The 14,348-nt window shown below is 42.2% G+C and overlaps 2 protein-coding genes across 3 annotated transcripts in view; one reads left to right on the top strand and one right to left on the bottom strand.

The window, feature by feature from the left end:
* lrba (LPS-responsive vesicle trafficking, beach and anchor containing) overlaps positions 1–14,348 on the top strand; it is a 168,809-nt gene that overhangs the window by 101,875 nt on the left and 52,586 nt on the right. For both annotated transcript variants that reach the window (XM_018735791.2, XM_018735790.2), the window contains exon 40: positions 628–764. In XM_018735791.2, the coding sequence (XP_018591307.2) occupies positions 628–764 (137 nt within the window). The remainder of the gene's footprint in view (positions 1–627; positions 765–14,348) is intronic.
* mab21l2 (mab-21-like 2) lies at positions 2,560–4,408 on the bottom strand. The gene is made up of 2 exons (XM_018735797.2): positions 4,178–4,408; positions 2,560–4,085 (listed from the first exon to the last, which is right to left on the bottom strand). Exon 2 carries the CDS (start codon positions 3,992–3,994, stop codon positions 2,915–2,917), a length of 1,080 nt encoding a protein of 359 aa, XP_018591313.1. The 5' UTR covers positions 3,995–4,085; positions 4,178–4,408; the 3' UTR covers positions 2,560–2,914.

Raw genomic sequence — 14,348 nt, 5'->3', positions numbered from 1 at the left:
TCGTTTATTAGAAAAATAACTGGCAATAATCGAGTACGCTTAAATCCCCTAAAATTTATTGTCCTGCAGTCTATCACTTGGAGAAAATGTACGGATTATTATCTTCTGTCATCTGTTTTACTTGAAAAGAAATGTACTGATTACTTTTTGCTTTTTTTTTGTACATAGCGAGGTAATTTTTACCTTACTAAATTCAGTGAAGCCTGCTGACGGCGAATAGTGGGATTCGAACCAGGGTTCAATTGCAAGGCGATTGTTCTAACATCTGCAAAAACCAGTGCTGCAGCTGCTATTCTTCTTCTAATTATTATTATTATTATTCAATAATAATATATCTTATCATTGTTATTGCTGCTTATATACTGCAGTCCTCCGATGAATTACTTTAAAATAATATAAAATATATATTGTTACACTCGTTACTTATTTCAATATTTATTAATCAGTGCTTTCGGGTGCGCTTATTTATATTTTCAATCATGACTTGGCCTTATTAAGAACGTGCCGTTTTAGTTTCCATTTTCACGATCGATTATTTACGGCGGTTCCGCTCTGCTTTTCTCCGGTCTTCTCGCACGCAGTCATGTTGCTCTCCTTTCTGGTCTCTTTCCTTTCTCCGCGTTCCAGGCCCAGTGAACCTGAGCACGACAGCCCAGCTGGTCGCCCCCGCCCTGGTGGTCAAGGGGACCCTGTCCATCACCGCCTCCGAGTTCTACTTCGAGGTGGACGAGGAGGACCCTTCCTTCAAGAACACTGACCCAAAGGTAGGACTGCAGGCTTTGAGTCTCCCACCCCAGAGCATCCGCCTAATAACACGTGTCAATCTAGCTTTAAAACTATTTGGATTTAGCTAATCCCCCCCCCCCCCCATCCCTCCCGGAACCACCCCAGGCGTCCTGAACACCCTGAAAATAAATATATTTCTATCCAACAGCTCTTCATTGGCCTCAGACAAGTAGTTTCCAGGCTTTAAAGGGAAAACCTGAGATAATGAACGATATAATTTATGCAGATTCCTAATGTGTCATTAAAAAAAAAAAAAAGCCCAGCTTGTTTTGCACTGAATCGTCCCTCGTTTTCAGTGTGTAAATGCGTCGGATCACTAATCTAGTGGCCTGTCGTGAAGCACTTGTTGATACGGAGCATAAAGTATAATCGCAGTAAACGTAAAGTTATTAAAATGTGAAAACGTTCTGATCCCGTGCGAACGGGTTTCTAAATATAGAGGATTTTTTGGCAGGTGGGGAATTAGCTCTGTTTGTCACACTGGTATTATCCTGGAAATATTCTAAATGTGTGGAATCGTACGTGTTTTTCCACTCTCTATATGTAATTAAAAGCCGGAGAGGAAATGTAATAAAGTGATATTAAATATTACCGATTGAAACGTGGATTAACGTAGTGTTCATACTTGTAAGTTTTTAACCCACAGCCGCATTTAGTTTGACGTTTTTGCCGTGCAGTTGTGTTAACTGTAGAATTGGGGTGTGATCTCGCACTTTACACTCTTTACCGGACCGGTACAGTAAGACACGGACGAGCCTGTGCAGCCTGATGTCAGGAGCTCAATTCAGGCCGCAGTATGAAAGTCGTTCGTCGCTCTTCTGTCTTTCCTACCGGCTTCAAAAGTCGAGATGAAAAAGATTGCATTCGTTCTTAATTAATTTTTCAGTCTTTATTAAAGACGTTTATTTGTGTGTTCCACGAGGGTTGTTTCGTTTGCCTGTTGCTACTACTTTTCGCGTTAATATGAATTAACATGAATTACAGAAATACTTCCCTGAAAAGAGTGAAGTTGACAAGATTCGCTTTTTAAGTCGTCCTTCAAAACTGAGAGGAATCAGGAAAGATCATCGTACTTAATTTTTAAATTTTTTTTTTTTTTTTTTTAAATTATAGACAGAACAATGGTGTGTGCATGTGTTTTTTCTCATTATTTTTAAAATTACGAATAGGTTTTTACCCTCAAATGTTTTAATTAACTTTAATTCCTAATTAGCAGATGATTGATTCTTTAGAACAGTGTCCTAGAATTACGTGATCGCTTTTTCTTTTCTTATGAATATCGATACTTTTGGCCGGTTATACAGCTGCTTTAGTCCAACTCATTGGATCGACTCGGGGCTTTTGGGCCTACAGGATATTACTGCTATTCAAAGCGTTTAATAATACCATGCACAGATGTTAAATTCATACGGAATAATAACGTTATTAGCATATTTTGTCATCAGTTATATTTATTGTACCATTAATTAACGTGGTACCTGTTTAAGTATTAAAAATAATTACCACAACGTCGATACAACAGATGCTTTACTGCCGAAAAATAAAAACTAAAAAAGTATTTAGAACCGTTTAATGAAAAGCCCTGGAAGTCTCCAAAAAGGTGTTATCTTTAAAATGTGTTTCTTTAATTTATGTATTAAGGTGTTTTGAAGCCGGTTAAATGACCTTTTTTAAAAAATATAATTGTTATAATTATATTTCGTTTTTTTTTTTTTTTTTTTGTAAAACCGAGAGACCCCCTTTGGCCAGTAAAGACAACGCCGAATTGCAGTCACTTGTTTTCTTTTTATTAACACCTCAGTTTTATGGTCACATGATCAAAATCTGAACTTGGCACTCGTCATCTTATTTTTTTTTTAAATTTTTGCATTAAAGATTTTATGCACGATATTTAAATAAAAAGATTCTTCACTTTGTGAAAACATTCAAAACCAAAAATGACAGAGGGAATAATACATTTATCTTAAATGTACCTTCAGACTTCCTTCTTGCAAATGTCCCCTTTTGCTTCTTGGTAAAATCACCAATTTTTTCACATTTTTTGGAGAATTAAAAGATTAGTTTTAGTCCACTCACATGGAAATGTCCTCCAAGGTTCCTCACTTTCTTTTTCGGTGGGCTCTGCTGTCTATAGTTTGTCCAGGCTTTTGGCATTGGTGAGGATCTCCCTGGCCAGTCTCCAGGTCTGCTTGGCCGCAGCCTCCAGGGCTGAGTGAGGTTTGCCCTGAAACAGGTCCAGGTTGGGTAAGAAGTAGTGAGGGCACCTTCTGCACTGCAGGCAGGAGATGAGCTGCAGAAGGATCCCGTTGAGACGGTCTCCTAGACAGGATTCGTCCCAGTCAGTCTCCCTCGGGTGCTTCTCACACTCGTACAGGAGCAGTGTCTTCATGTGGTAGTTGTTGAGGGGCTGTCCGGGCAGCTCCAGGTGGCGGTCCCGCAGGGTCTTCAGGATGGACAGGCACTTCTTCCTGCAGCCGCCCATGAGGAGCCTGTTCTCGGCCTCACTGAACTGCAGCACCCAAGCATCGCTCTCTGCCGAGCTTTGCTTACCGGTCAGTGAGTAACACTCCTTGGAGAGCAGGTTGAAGCCTTCAGCTTTGACCTCTGCCACCCGGTTAGGACCAGGCCACGGGATGTGGGGCAAGGGCCACTGGGCTGCGCTCCTGGGCCAAATGCCTGTGCACTTGAAAGCTGGAGTGATCTGAACCACGTACCTTTCCCTGATCCTCAGCTTTACCTCGCTGGTGTCCGCCACCATCTTCACCACATCGCGGTAGCTGCATTTGTCCACTGCTTGTGCCACCAGGGTCTGGAACCTGGATCTGATTTTTCGGGCAGAGAGATACCCAGATGCCGTAATGAACTCCACCCACAAGGACATGCTCCTCTTGCGTCCATCGCTGAGCTTCAGCACCGCACATCCTGGTAAAGACCCATCGTCCACAAAGTTGAAGACCCCCATTTGGTTGAGGTAGAGCACCACCTCAAACTCATTTGGGGAGATGACCTCCATGCCCTCATAGCGTGCCTCAATCTCACTCAAGGAGCTGATGAAGCGCGGCTCCTGCACCTCCACCTCCTTCAGGACGTCTGACACCACCTTGCACACCTCCCGGATGGTCTTGGCAATGGCCGCCTTGCGCGTCTGGCACCGCTCGTTGTAGTACTTGTTGAGCTGGTACACCAGCTTGGCCTGTGTGGCAATCATGTTGGGGCAGAGGTCCGGGGGGTACACCGGAGTGTCGCAATACGTTGAGGGATCCAACGCTTACCGGGCGGCCAGAGGCGATCGCTGCCGACTGAAGAGAAAATAACAATAATAAGAATAATAATAATAAGGACGAGCGACCCCCCCCCCTTCCCAACGAGAGAGACCGTCAGCAGTGGGTACAGGAACTCGCTGTGTGCCGGGAATGTCTGAGAGCAGCCAGATGCGTCCGAAGGGGGAAGCGCCAGGGCGGGTCAGCGTGCGCAGCTCCGTCATCCGCTCGCATGCGTTAAAAAGTGGAGACCCCCGCGGCGGTCGGTCGACTTCGTCATCCCGCGATACCCTCCTCGTGTCGCGCCCCGTCCCGCGCGTCGCGCGCACTCCTTCGGCCGCTGGCGCCCGGACTTTACTTTATGAATGGTCCCTAAGCCCGAGCGGAGAGGAGAGGGCGGGCCGGGGCGTGGCTTAGCGTCTGACGAATCGGCGGCTCGGGCTGTCGGAGGGAGGCGGCCAATCAGCAGCCGTGCGCTGCAGCGAGAGCAGCGCCACCGAGCCGCCCGAGCGCCCGGCAGCGCGCGCTCAGCCTTCGAACGTCGCGCGCGGCCTCTCCGCTGCGAATCTTTACACACAGAGTGGGTCGGGTCGGCAAAGATTTTATGTAATTGTCTTCAGTCTTTCTCATATTTATTTTTAATTACTGCACTTAATTTGAGTGCACGCCGGTTGTTCATACTGTAAATGAGCGCACAGCAGTGATGCGTTGCTTGCATGCACGGCAAATTCAGTGTTTTAATTTTTCTGTAAACTTTATTTCCGTAAAACCACTCATACATGTTGTACATATTGATTTAAACATCTTGACATTTTTATCCATATCATATGTTTAGTTAGCCCATTTTCTTTTAACTATGTGTCGGTTTTTGTTTGTTTTTTTTGAGCATTTTCTTAGTTTTAGTTAAAGATAAAGCGGCTTTAACCGACAGTCAAATTTTGGGATTTATATTTATCAGTTGCATATATATATATGTATATGTGTGTGGGTGGGTGGGTGGGTGGGTGAAGCGTACAGTGTAGCTGTTATTTGTCAGTGATAGGAGGTAAGTGTGTAACACCTTGCAGTAAATTAACAAAGTTTATTATGATTAATAGCGGTAATGGATGTGACGGACACGTGTGCGTTGCCCGTTTCTTGCGCTCTAACTGTTCGTCTTTTTTTTTTTTTCTTTTCCCCACGTGTCGCCGGGTTTCGGTAAACGACCCAACACCGTGTGATTCGCACTTGTGGACACGAAGCGCAGGTCCGCTTGATGTCTTTGTGATATCTTTGATTTTATGATTTCCGTATAATTAATTTCTGCGTGGTTGTTTTCTGCATGGTTTCTCATTTATGTGCACTTTGTGAAGAACCTTGCGGTTTGTCCTCCTCCTCATGACATCTGGTCGTTTTTTCCACTTTTCTCCGTTCTTTCTTTCACCGTTTTACTCTGAATCTGTCACCTCAGCGGTAAAAGTCCAGCAGGGCGCAGGTTCCCTTATATTACCCTTAGCGGTCAGTATTAATTTTTATTTTATCCTTACACCTACTCTAATACTTTTTAATTTAATACTGATTGTTTTACGCTTTATGTATGTTTATTTTACTGGACCAATACATTTTTCATACTGCTAATTACAATCTATTATTATTATACGGTGTAAACACATCAGTATATTGTAAGGTCAGTATTTTACGTATTTTGTTTTTTCAGCTTCGCTCTAAACTTTAATCGTTGTAATTGTTGCCAGTGGAATAAACTAACCACAAAGCGCACTAAATTATGATAGAGATTAATGTCACGTTAAATACGCTCTGTGCGTATTTAACGTGACATTAATCTATATCATAATTTAATTTGATAAATATAAACACGATAACGCTTTTTGCATAGAGATTTAGGTGGACCCTTTCCTGCGCGTTTGTCCCTTTTTTTTGTTTTGTGAATGCACATTTCAAATGGGCTTAATTTACTCTTTATACATAAAAGTTGTTACGTTTTTAGCCGTTTTTACTCAGTTGGCGGTTTCTTCCCCCTTCTATAGCATTTTAATATAACAGTGAGTTACACGATTGCTGTGTTTGTGGGAGCGCTGATTTCGGATCCCTGATCGGCCCGAGACGATGTTGATGTCGTTAAAGATCCCTGAGGCTGCAGGACCACTGTTGGGAAGCATCCCTGGTCCGGGGTTCCATGTCTAAGATGAGGGACCGAATAAACAGCTGTTCGCTGAAACCCTCTTGAAGAGCTCGAACCCTCAAAGAGACACGAGCTGAGTGAGGTCCTTGGTACAATAGTCTTTAACAAAACCTCCTCCTTCCATTTCTTTGCTGATGTCCATTTCCAGCGTTTGGAGCAGTAACCGAGTGACACTGTTGCCCTTTCTTTTCCTAGTAGTGACTGGTCTGGGGTTTGATGGGGCAAAAATAGTAAACTTGCTGTCTGACAGTTTATATCCTTTTCTTCCCATTTTTTTCTTTCTTTTAAAGTCAAGCTAGTGATGATTGTCATTTTTTCCACTATTAAATTAAAAAGGCCCTTTGTTATGATGCATAAAGTAATATATTAAAAAATTTAATACAGGACTTCAAAGTGCATCTAGAAAAAGACTAATTGAATTGTTTTGAAGGTTAACAAGTGGATCAGTTACAGTGGTAGCCCTTCAACATACAGGTTAAACATTTGCACTTGAATGGTACATGTTTAGGTGGACAATAAATCCTGTTAATATTGTTCAGACTATTCATTCAGTCCTAATTTTTCAACGAGTCTGACAGTCATTAGCATTTCAGACACATTTCTGATTCCAATCATGTATATGTGATCTTTCTTTATGAATCAAATTCTCTCTCTTTTTTTTTCCCCCCCCCCATCTATTTCCTGATGCGTCCGTGCAAAATGACCCCGTGTTGGAGTCCAGACATACACTGATTAGAGCCCTATATGAAGGATGTACACACACAATGTTATGCTCTGTCAAGTGTGTGGAAACACACAGAAACCTGCAACTGCAAGGCTTGTGCAGTGCTTTAAAAAGAAGAAAAAAAAAAAAAAAAAAACCTGCTTGAACCAAATTTTACAGCAGGGGCCTCAATTGGAAGGTGATCTTTTCTTTTTTTTTTTTTTTTTAATTCCATATTTCTCCACATATTTAAGTCTGCCATGATGTGGAAGACAGTTTTGGGGGGAGAGAGTCAGCAGACACAGAGCACACAGTAAGGTACAATGCAATACAAAAAGCAGGCTACTTCAGGGAATACGATGGAGCAGCTGAAATCATGGATCCTCACTTTTTGAAGACCAACTACATTGATTTTTTTTTTTTTAAACTCCTGTATTATATTTTGCCAACTCTTTTGCAACACAGCCTTTAAATGTGATGTAAAACTGGAAAAGCAAGGTTGTAGGTTCAGTATGAAGTTCATCATCTGACATTAATCGATAATTGGGGATGTTGCACCTCTGGAATCTATCTAAAAAATTTATGGCAGTTCTGACAAGGGAGATCTCTTTTAATGTTTTCCTAGTTTTACTTGAGAGGCATGTAATAGTAATTGAATTTATTCAGTGCTTTTGAAAAACCACCAAAACAACTGGTTTGGTTTATGTCTGTTTTGATGACAATATTTCCATTTCATTTACAGCATAGATCTTTTTACGAGAGAAAAACTGCATTCATTTAAATTTTATTAGTTTCTGTGTGTTTACACTTAGAAATCCATGTGATCATCATGGGTTTTCATCAAAACATTTAAATTCAGTTAGTGAATTAAAATGATTTCTAAAAACAATTTAATTTCCACAAAAGGTTTACTGGGTCACTGATGTTTTAAACCATTTCTAAATTTAACATGACTATGTTTACATCATACGATCTTTTCGCATAGCTTGCATTTCTTTAGCACATTGTCAATGCAAATTATGTGCATAGATTTTGGACAGCAAACAGTTTTCTCACATTACTTTTTGATTTAATAGCAGTGGTGGATTGCTACACCTAGCTGGTTACATGTTTGGATAAAGCCTACAGTTTGTGAGACTATAGATAACTTATGTCAAAGTGCGAAAAGGAGGCTGTAGTAATTGCTTGAGAAAATACAAGTGACACAGGGTTTACTTAAAAGCTTGATTTATTGTAAAGATTTTAAAAATTCCAAACTGTTGACATTAAGCATTCTTGTCCTGTGAATCACATAGGAAAGTGAAGGGATACTTGAAGAAAAAGTATGGAGTTTAGTTTTTTCACCTTTAAAGTTTCTTTTTTCCTGCATTTTGTAGCTGTCTTGTTTAATGTCAAAACTGATGAATAGGCACTGAAATAAAAAAAAAAAAAAAAATCCAGGTATAAATAATTTAATATCAGTTTTTCAACTAAATGTTACAGCAGTAAAGGTGGAACAGTGGTTTTTTTTTTCTATGTTGTTTTTATTGGTGCTTGTAAACACTTGAATTTGCTATTTTATTATTCTACCTAATTTGATAAGTGTAAGTCTTGTGAGTCCACATATTTTCTGTAACTTCAGCTGATGTTTTAAGTGCGTGCAAACGGGACTGAGAGGAAGGGGCGAAGGTAGCCTCTTCCACTCCATCGCGACCCTGACGCAGAGTCCAAGGTCACCTTTCATTCTGCTCAGACATGGAACCCATTCTGTGACCTAATGTGTTTTGTGCCCCATTTTAAATGACTGTATTTGTAATGAGTGCTACAGTAGTAGAACTTTAGTACACGATCCAAATGAATGCAGAGTTGCTTCAAAAGAATCGTTTGCTTACAGCTGGCCTCATTCTTCTTGTATGTGGATTGCTAACCCCTATATTGGGACGTTATGTTTGGGTAGAGGGCACAGGTTGCTGCTTATTCCTGAAGACTGGGCACATGTTGTTAAAAAAAAGTGAAAATAAATTCTCATAGAGTCATGTGGTTTGCTCACCAGTCCCGAGAGTCGGATCATTTAAGATGTGATGTTTTTCAGTAGCTTCGGATTGCTCATGAGCTTCCTCTTTGAGATTTAATCTTAGTGCCCGTGTTACTCCTTTTGCTTTTTGGATAGTTTAGGAGGGAGAGAAATTGGCTTGGAAGCAGTCAGGTGAAGTCCCGAGACATAGCTGCAATAATCAGTGTTGTCACAGCTACTTTGGCTTCGTTTTTTGTTCCGGTGAGCAGCTGTCCAGACGAGACCTCATTCTCCAAGAACACAAACAGCTCTTGCCCTACTTTTCCTAAAAGTCAGAAAAAAGGAACATTTAATTACAGAAAACAAGCAGTGAAAAATTATCCATTGGTATTCCACACAGCAATCATTTGAGCAGATAGCTGTTGAAAGCTTTTTTTCTTCAATAATCATTTCTGGGGGAGTAAAAAAATGGGAAAATACAGGAACATTTCAACCTCTTGGAAGATTTCCTGGATACAAAACAGCTGCTTAGAGGTTCTTGGTTATCAAAGATCTTTTTCTGCCACATTCTGTTTCTTTTCTTAAAACATCCAGCATTATCTGCCAATCCTAAAGAGCTTTTATTATTGAATTGGGGGGGGGGGGGGGGTCGACTCTGTGCTTTGCAGCCAGTCTTCTTTGATCTGTGTCTGTATGACTTCTTCGCAGTGATCCTCTTGACGGGGCTGGAGAGTGTCCGTGCCCTTTCACCGCGCTATCTGATAAGCCCCCGTGAAGAGGCTCACATGCTACCAGATCATCCCGGGCTCCTTTGGAGAGGGGGGTTTGCCATGCAAATGCCTTAAAAGCTGTGCTGCAATTTATTATCACCTTGCTCTAGACTCAACTGCTGGCTGATGCTGGTCATGCTCTGTGCTGTCACCCAATTCCTGCCTTTTTTTTTTTTTTTTTTTTTTTTTTTTTTTTGGGAAGAGAAACCTTTGTGATAAAACAGAACAGATCTGGTGGTGTGGTGGCTACTTTTTATGATAAGGATATTTAAAAGTTTTCTCCCAAGGCTGCATGCATTATTTGATAAAGGAGTTATTGTTCGCTTAGGGTCTTTCTAATTAAAACGTGTTTTTATTTATTTTTGGCATAGAGGGAGCACTTGCCATTGGAAACCGGACAGTGATGGATGTTTATTAATTGCTGTGGGACTGAACATCCACCAACCTGAGGATGGGAGATACTCTGTCATATTAAGAAGCACTGGCCTCATTGTGGTCCAGTGTAATCAGTCTTTCCTTGTGGTGGGTTTTGAATATTCAGTCTTTTAGTAGACTTCCCTCTCATGCTCGCACACACACACATACACTGACACATTATCACATACACACAGCCTCAGGCACTCACAACAGTTTCATAATTATGAATTTAATTTCGTGTGGATTTTTTTTTCAAACACTTCAAAGTTTTTTTTTTTTTTTTTTTTTTTTCTTTTTTTAAATAAAACACTTCCAAGTGCATTTTTTTTTTTTTTTAAATTGAGGAGTGGTAGAGAATAGTTGAGCAACGGCATTTGATAACCTTTGTAGTGAAATTGTGAGAATTGCTGCTTTAGATGTACAGTTTGTGGGGGTTGCAGGCGTTTTTGAGTGTCAGTAGTGCTGGTGCACTTTGTACATTCAAGTGTGCGATAAGAAGGAATGTGGGCAAGGAGCGCTGTCGGCCTTCTCTGGGACAAAACCCAAGATGCACCACAGCTTTGCGCCTAGCCGTATGTCTCAGCTGCTCATGGAGCCATGGCCCAGCTGCTTCTCCTGCAGGGGGTGGCCCATGGAATTGCCTGGTGTTGCTGATCGCCTGGTTGGACCTGGCATCTGCCTAGCAGATCTGTTGAAGTCACAGAGCAGATGTGTGCCGCCCAACGCACCCACTCACTGGCAGCTTGCACTTGCAGATGCTATTCTCTGCCCAGTTTTTATACACATTCGGTGGCTCTCCACATTACACGCAACATCACTGTCACATTCCACATGCCTTGTGGGAAACCTGGGTGCGGGGCTGCTTGATGCTGATTGGCCTGTTGCTTTATTCCGAACCATCCTCGTCGGAGTCTGGGAATGTACAGAACATTTGCGGCTTGAAGTGAAGCCACCCACAGAAAAGGTCATATGCTTGTTAATGATGTCATACGCTTTGTTTCCATGGTTTCATGTTGTTGAAGGGCTCCAGAGTCAAGTGTAGCTCTGCAGTGGTGCTTCATGATATTGAATAATAAGTGACTTTGTTTATGAACTGGTACAAGACTTTGAATACAAGAACAGTTAGTGTCTGTTGGCAAGAGTTTGTTAAAAAAAAAAAAAAATGTTGAAAGAAAAACTGAATGCATCTTTTATTAAGTAGTTAGCAGTACAACTTCTTTATTATAGATGTTTGGTTAATTGGGTGCTTTTAAAGCCTCCAAGTGAAATCCTGTTCCATGGTTGGCGGTTATGGTCGCCAGCTCTGTGTTTGAGGACAGGGGAGCAGTGATGTCTGTCCTTTGTGTTTGGGTGCACTCCCTGTCGTCTTGTCCAAATGCCCAAATTTCTATGAACGGTGACATTGGGATGCAGCCGTTGTCACTCTGCAGTGTTGAGGCTGTCAGAAGCATCCTGGGTCACAAAGTAAAAGATAAACTTGTTCCGGATGTTTCCGGTTCCTGTCTAGGGGCATGGAATTTGGGTTGGGGGGATGTAGAGAAGAGCACACGTTCACAGGGTAGGTCTGTGTGCTTAGGCTGCTCTGCTCGCGTCGCGACAGGGGTCAGCTGCTCCCCCAGTTGACAGTGCCGACCTCCGACTACGGCTGCCACTCAAAGGCGGAGGAGACGGCCGTGCCTCGTGAAGAGCCTATTGATTTTTCAGTTAGCCCTAAGTAGTTTCTACTATGGGTAACAGGCATCTGAAGCAGGTATGTCATTATCAATGAGCTCGAAGAGAGTTGCCACAGATCTCATTCATATCCCTTCCACACCCCCCAGCACTGACAGAGTGCATCCTGGGACAGTCGATAAATCGCTCAGGCGCTCAGTGACAAGCCCTCGCTGAAGGATGGAGCAGACTGGCCCTTCTGTCTCCCGGTCTTCTCGCCACGAGGGCCCTGCCGGCATAATTACAGCACCTGGAAGACATTAAATGTTTCCTTACCGAGGACGGACTCATCATCATTAAATCCGTCATGTGGTGCTCTCTGTTTTCGCTTCCAATTTCGATTTGCTGTTTAGGAAGGGTAGTGCATATGTGATCTCCTGCCTGCCCTTCCCCTTTACCATACATTTCCACGATTGGCCACTTAGTTACGATTTTTTACTTTTGCCATTTAATGAATAATTCTTGGAGACTTTATTTCTCAGGCTGCTGTACTGAAGTTGCTCTACTGTGGTGTCATTTTACAATGCTTGATATTCTCCAGCTATGATGAATGCAGACCTTGACACATGCAACTTTCACTGGTCCAAATACGCTGATCCCTAATTTAACAGGGTTCAATACAATTAAAACTATCACAATAACTTATGAAAGGTATGCTACTTTTTCTTGTAGTAGGCTTTTTATTCTGTATAACAGCTTTTATCTCAATTGCACAGTCATTTAACTTCTACGAGACTTATTTTATTCTTTACAACTACTTCACTCAGATGCGGTATCAGATGTTTTGGGAAGAAATGGTTTGTGTCTCAAGCCCATTATATTTTTTTGCTAAATTTAGTGTATTAAACCCAGGAAACAGTGGCAACTAGTGTGAATAAAGTCTTAACCTCAAAAGTAAGTGAGGGTCATGGAGTGTGAAACATTTGTAATTAATGCAACGCTGAGCTCCTCACTGCATAGTGTCTGTATCCTTTGCTGAGAGAAAGACTTAAGCAGTGATTTTGTGAGCTTTTTTTTTTTTATTATTTTAAACATCCATGAGTCAGACTGTCAAAGTGTCACCTAAGAAGATTGAAAAGAAGGCTCAAAAGGCATTGATAATGGCTGCGAAGGTAGAGGGAAAAAATAGTTTAAAGTTTTTGTTTGGGAACCCATTCCACTCCCATAACAAAAGATTCAATCCCTTCACAGCGACATTTCGCCTAACAGCGATTCAATGGAGGAGACTGTCCCCACTATGTGAGGGATGGGTGTACTTTTAGAGAGAGCGTGCTTAATGAAGGTTATCGTTTGCTGTCATATACACAGCATTGCTTGTGTATTCATGCAGAGTTTGTTCTCAGGTGCAGGTCAAACCACGGCACTGTCACGTCTGAAATTCCATGCGTCTCCATAATAAAAATCTGATGGAAGCAGAGACCTTCTCTTCCTTATCTGCCCTCCAGCCACATCAATAACTGTGATATATTCACTCAAGAGTGCTGCTGTCTTACATATTAGACTAGGGTTATCCTAAAGAAGATATACAGTGCGGCCGAGGTCACCGATTCTGTCGTCTGATAGACCCTTCATTAGGATTCAGTCACAGGCCTCAGCCGAAAAGGGTGTTGTTATCCTCTCAACTCGGCTCTTCAAAGTCAAGGAGAATCTGGCGTACAGCGCTGCTGTGTCCTTTTATTTACTGCGTTGTGCTGCATTGGCCGTATTGTCGATTTATTGGTGTGACATATGATTCAATCAGCAGGTTTTCTTAAGCATGTCTGCAGAATGCAGCCTGCTGTATAATTTATTTGTAACGGTCCTTGCATCTTGGGCTTGTCCTCCGCATTCAGATTCCTTGATGAATGCTTCACTGGATTTTCCTAATAGGCATCTTGGTGGCTCTTTCCACAAGACGAAGGGACTTTCACGCAAGGACTTTGGGGTCATTGCAGGCTGGCTACTTACAGGTGGTGTCCCCATGATGTCACGCCTTCTCAGGGACACCAGCCGTGTTTTCTTGATCTGCTTTGCTTGCTTGGAAAGTAGAGCAAGTTGAGGCAAGTGGTGAGAATGATGCTCTGGTGAATAAAAGGCTTAATGAGGCCCAGCAAGGTTGGTTTGCTGGTGGTGTGTTGGGCTCAGTGTTTGGACTTGTTGGGCTCGGCTTGTGCCAGGTGGACGGGGCTGGGGGGCACGAACGACCTCCTAAGGGCCAGCATACCTGACAGAGCAGTGTCTTAATGCCCTGGGGCGAGAGTACTCTCTTTCATTTCTCTGTCCTGGGGCCAGTTTCATCCACAAGCTATACTGCAGGCTGCCCTACTTAATACCACCTCCAGCCAGGGTCGCACTTCCATCCTTCCTCTAGTGATGCCATCATGGTTTCAAACAGTGGTCTTCCCCACTTTTCATGGAAGGTGAGTCACAAAACAAACAAAACCAAACAAAGCTTCTTTCCTTGGAAACCTGTGTAAATAATACATTTTGCTTTTAGGCTGATCTTGATGTGATGCCTTCCTTAACTCAATAAGGAAGACATTTTGAA

This window comes from Scleropages formosus, chromosome 16, assembly GCF_900964775.1.
Source record: "Scleropages formosus chromosome 16, fSclFor1.1, whole genome shotgun sequence".
NCBI lineage: Eukaryota > Metazoa > Chordata > Actinopteri > Osteoglossiformes > Osteoglossidae > Scleropages > Scleropages formosus.
This window is presented reverse-complemented; position numbering and strand designations above follow the sequence as displayed.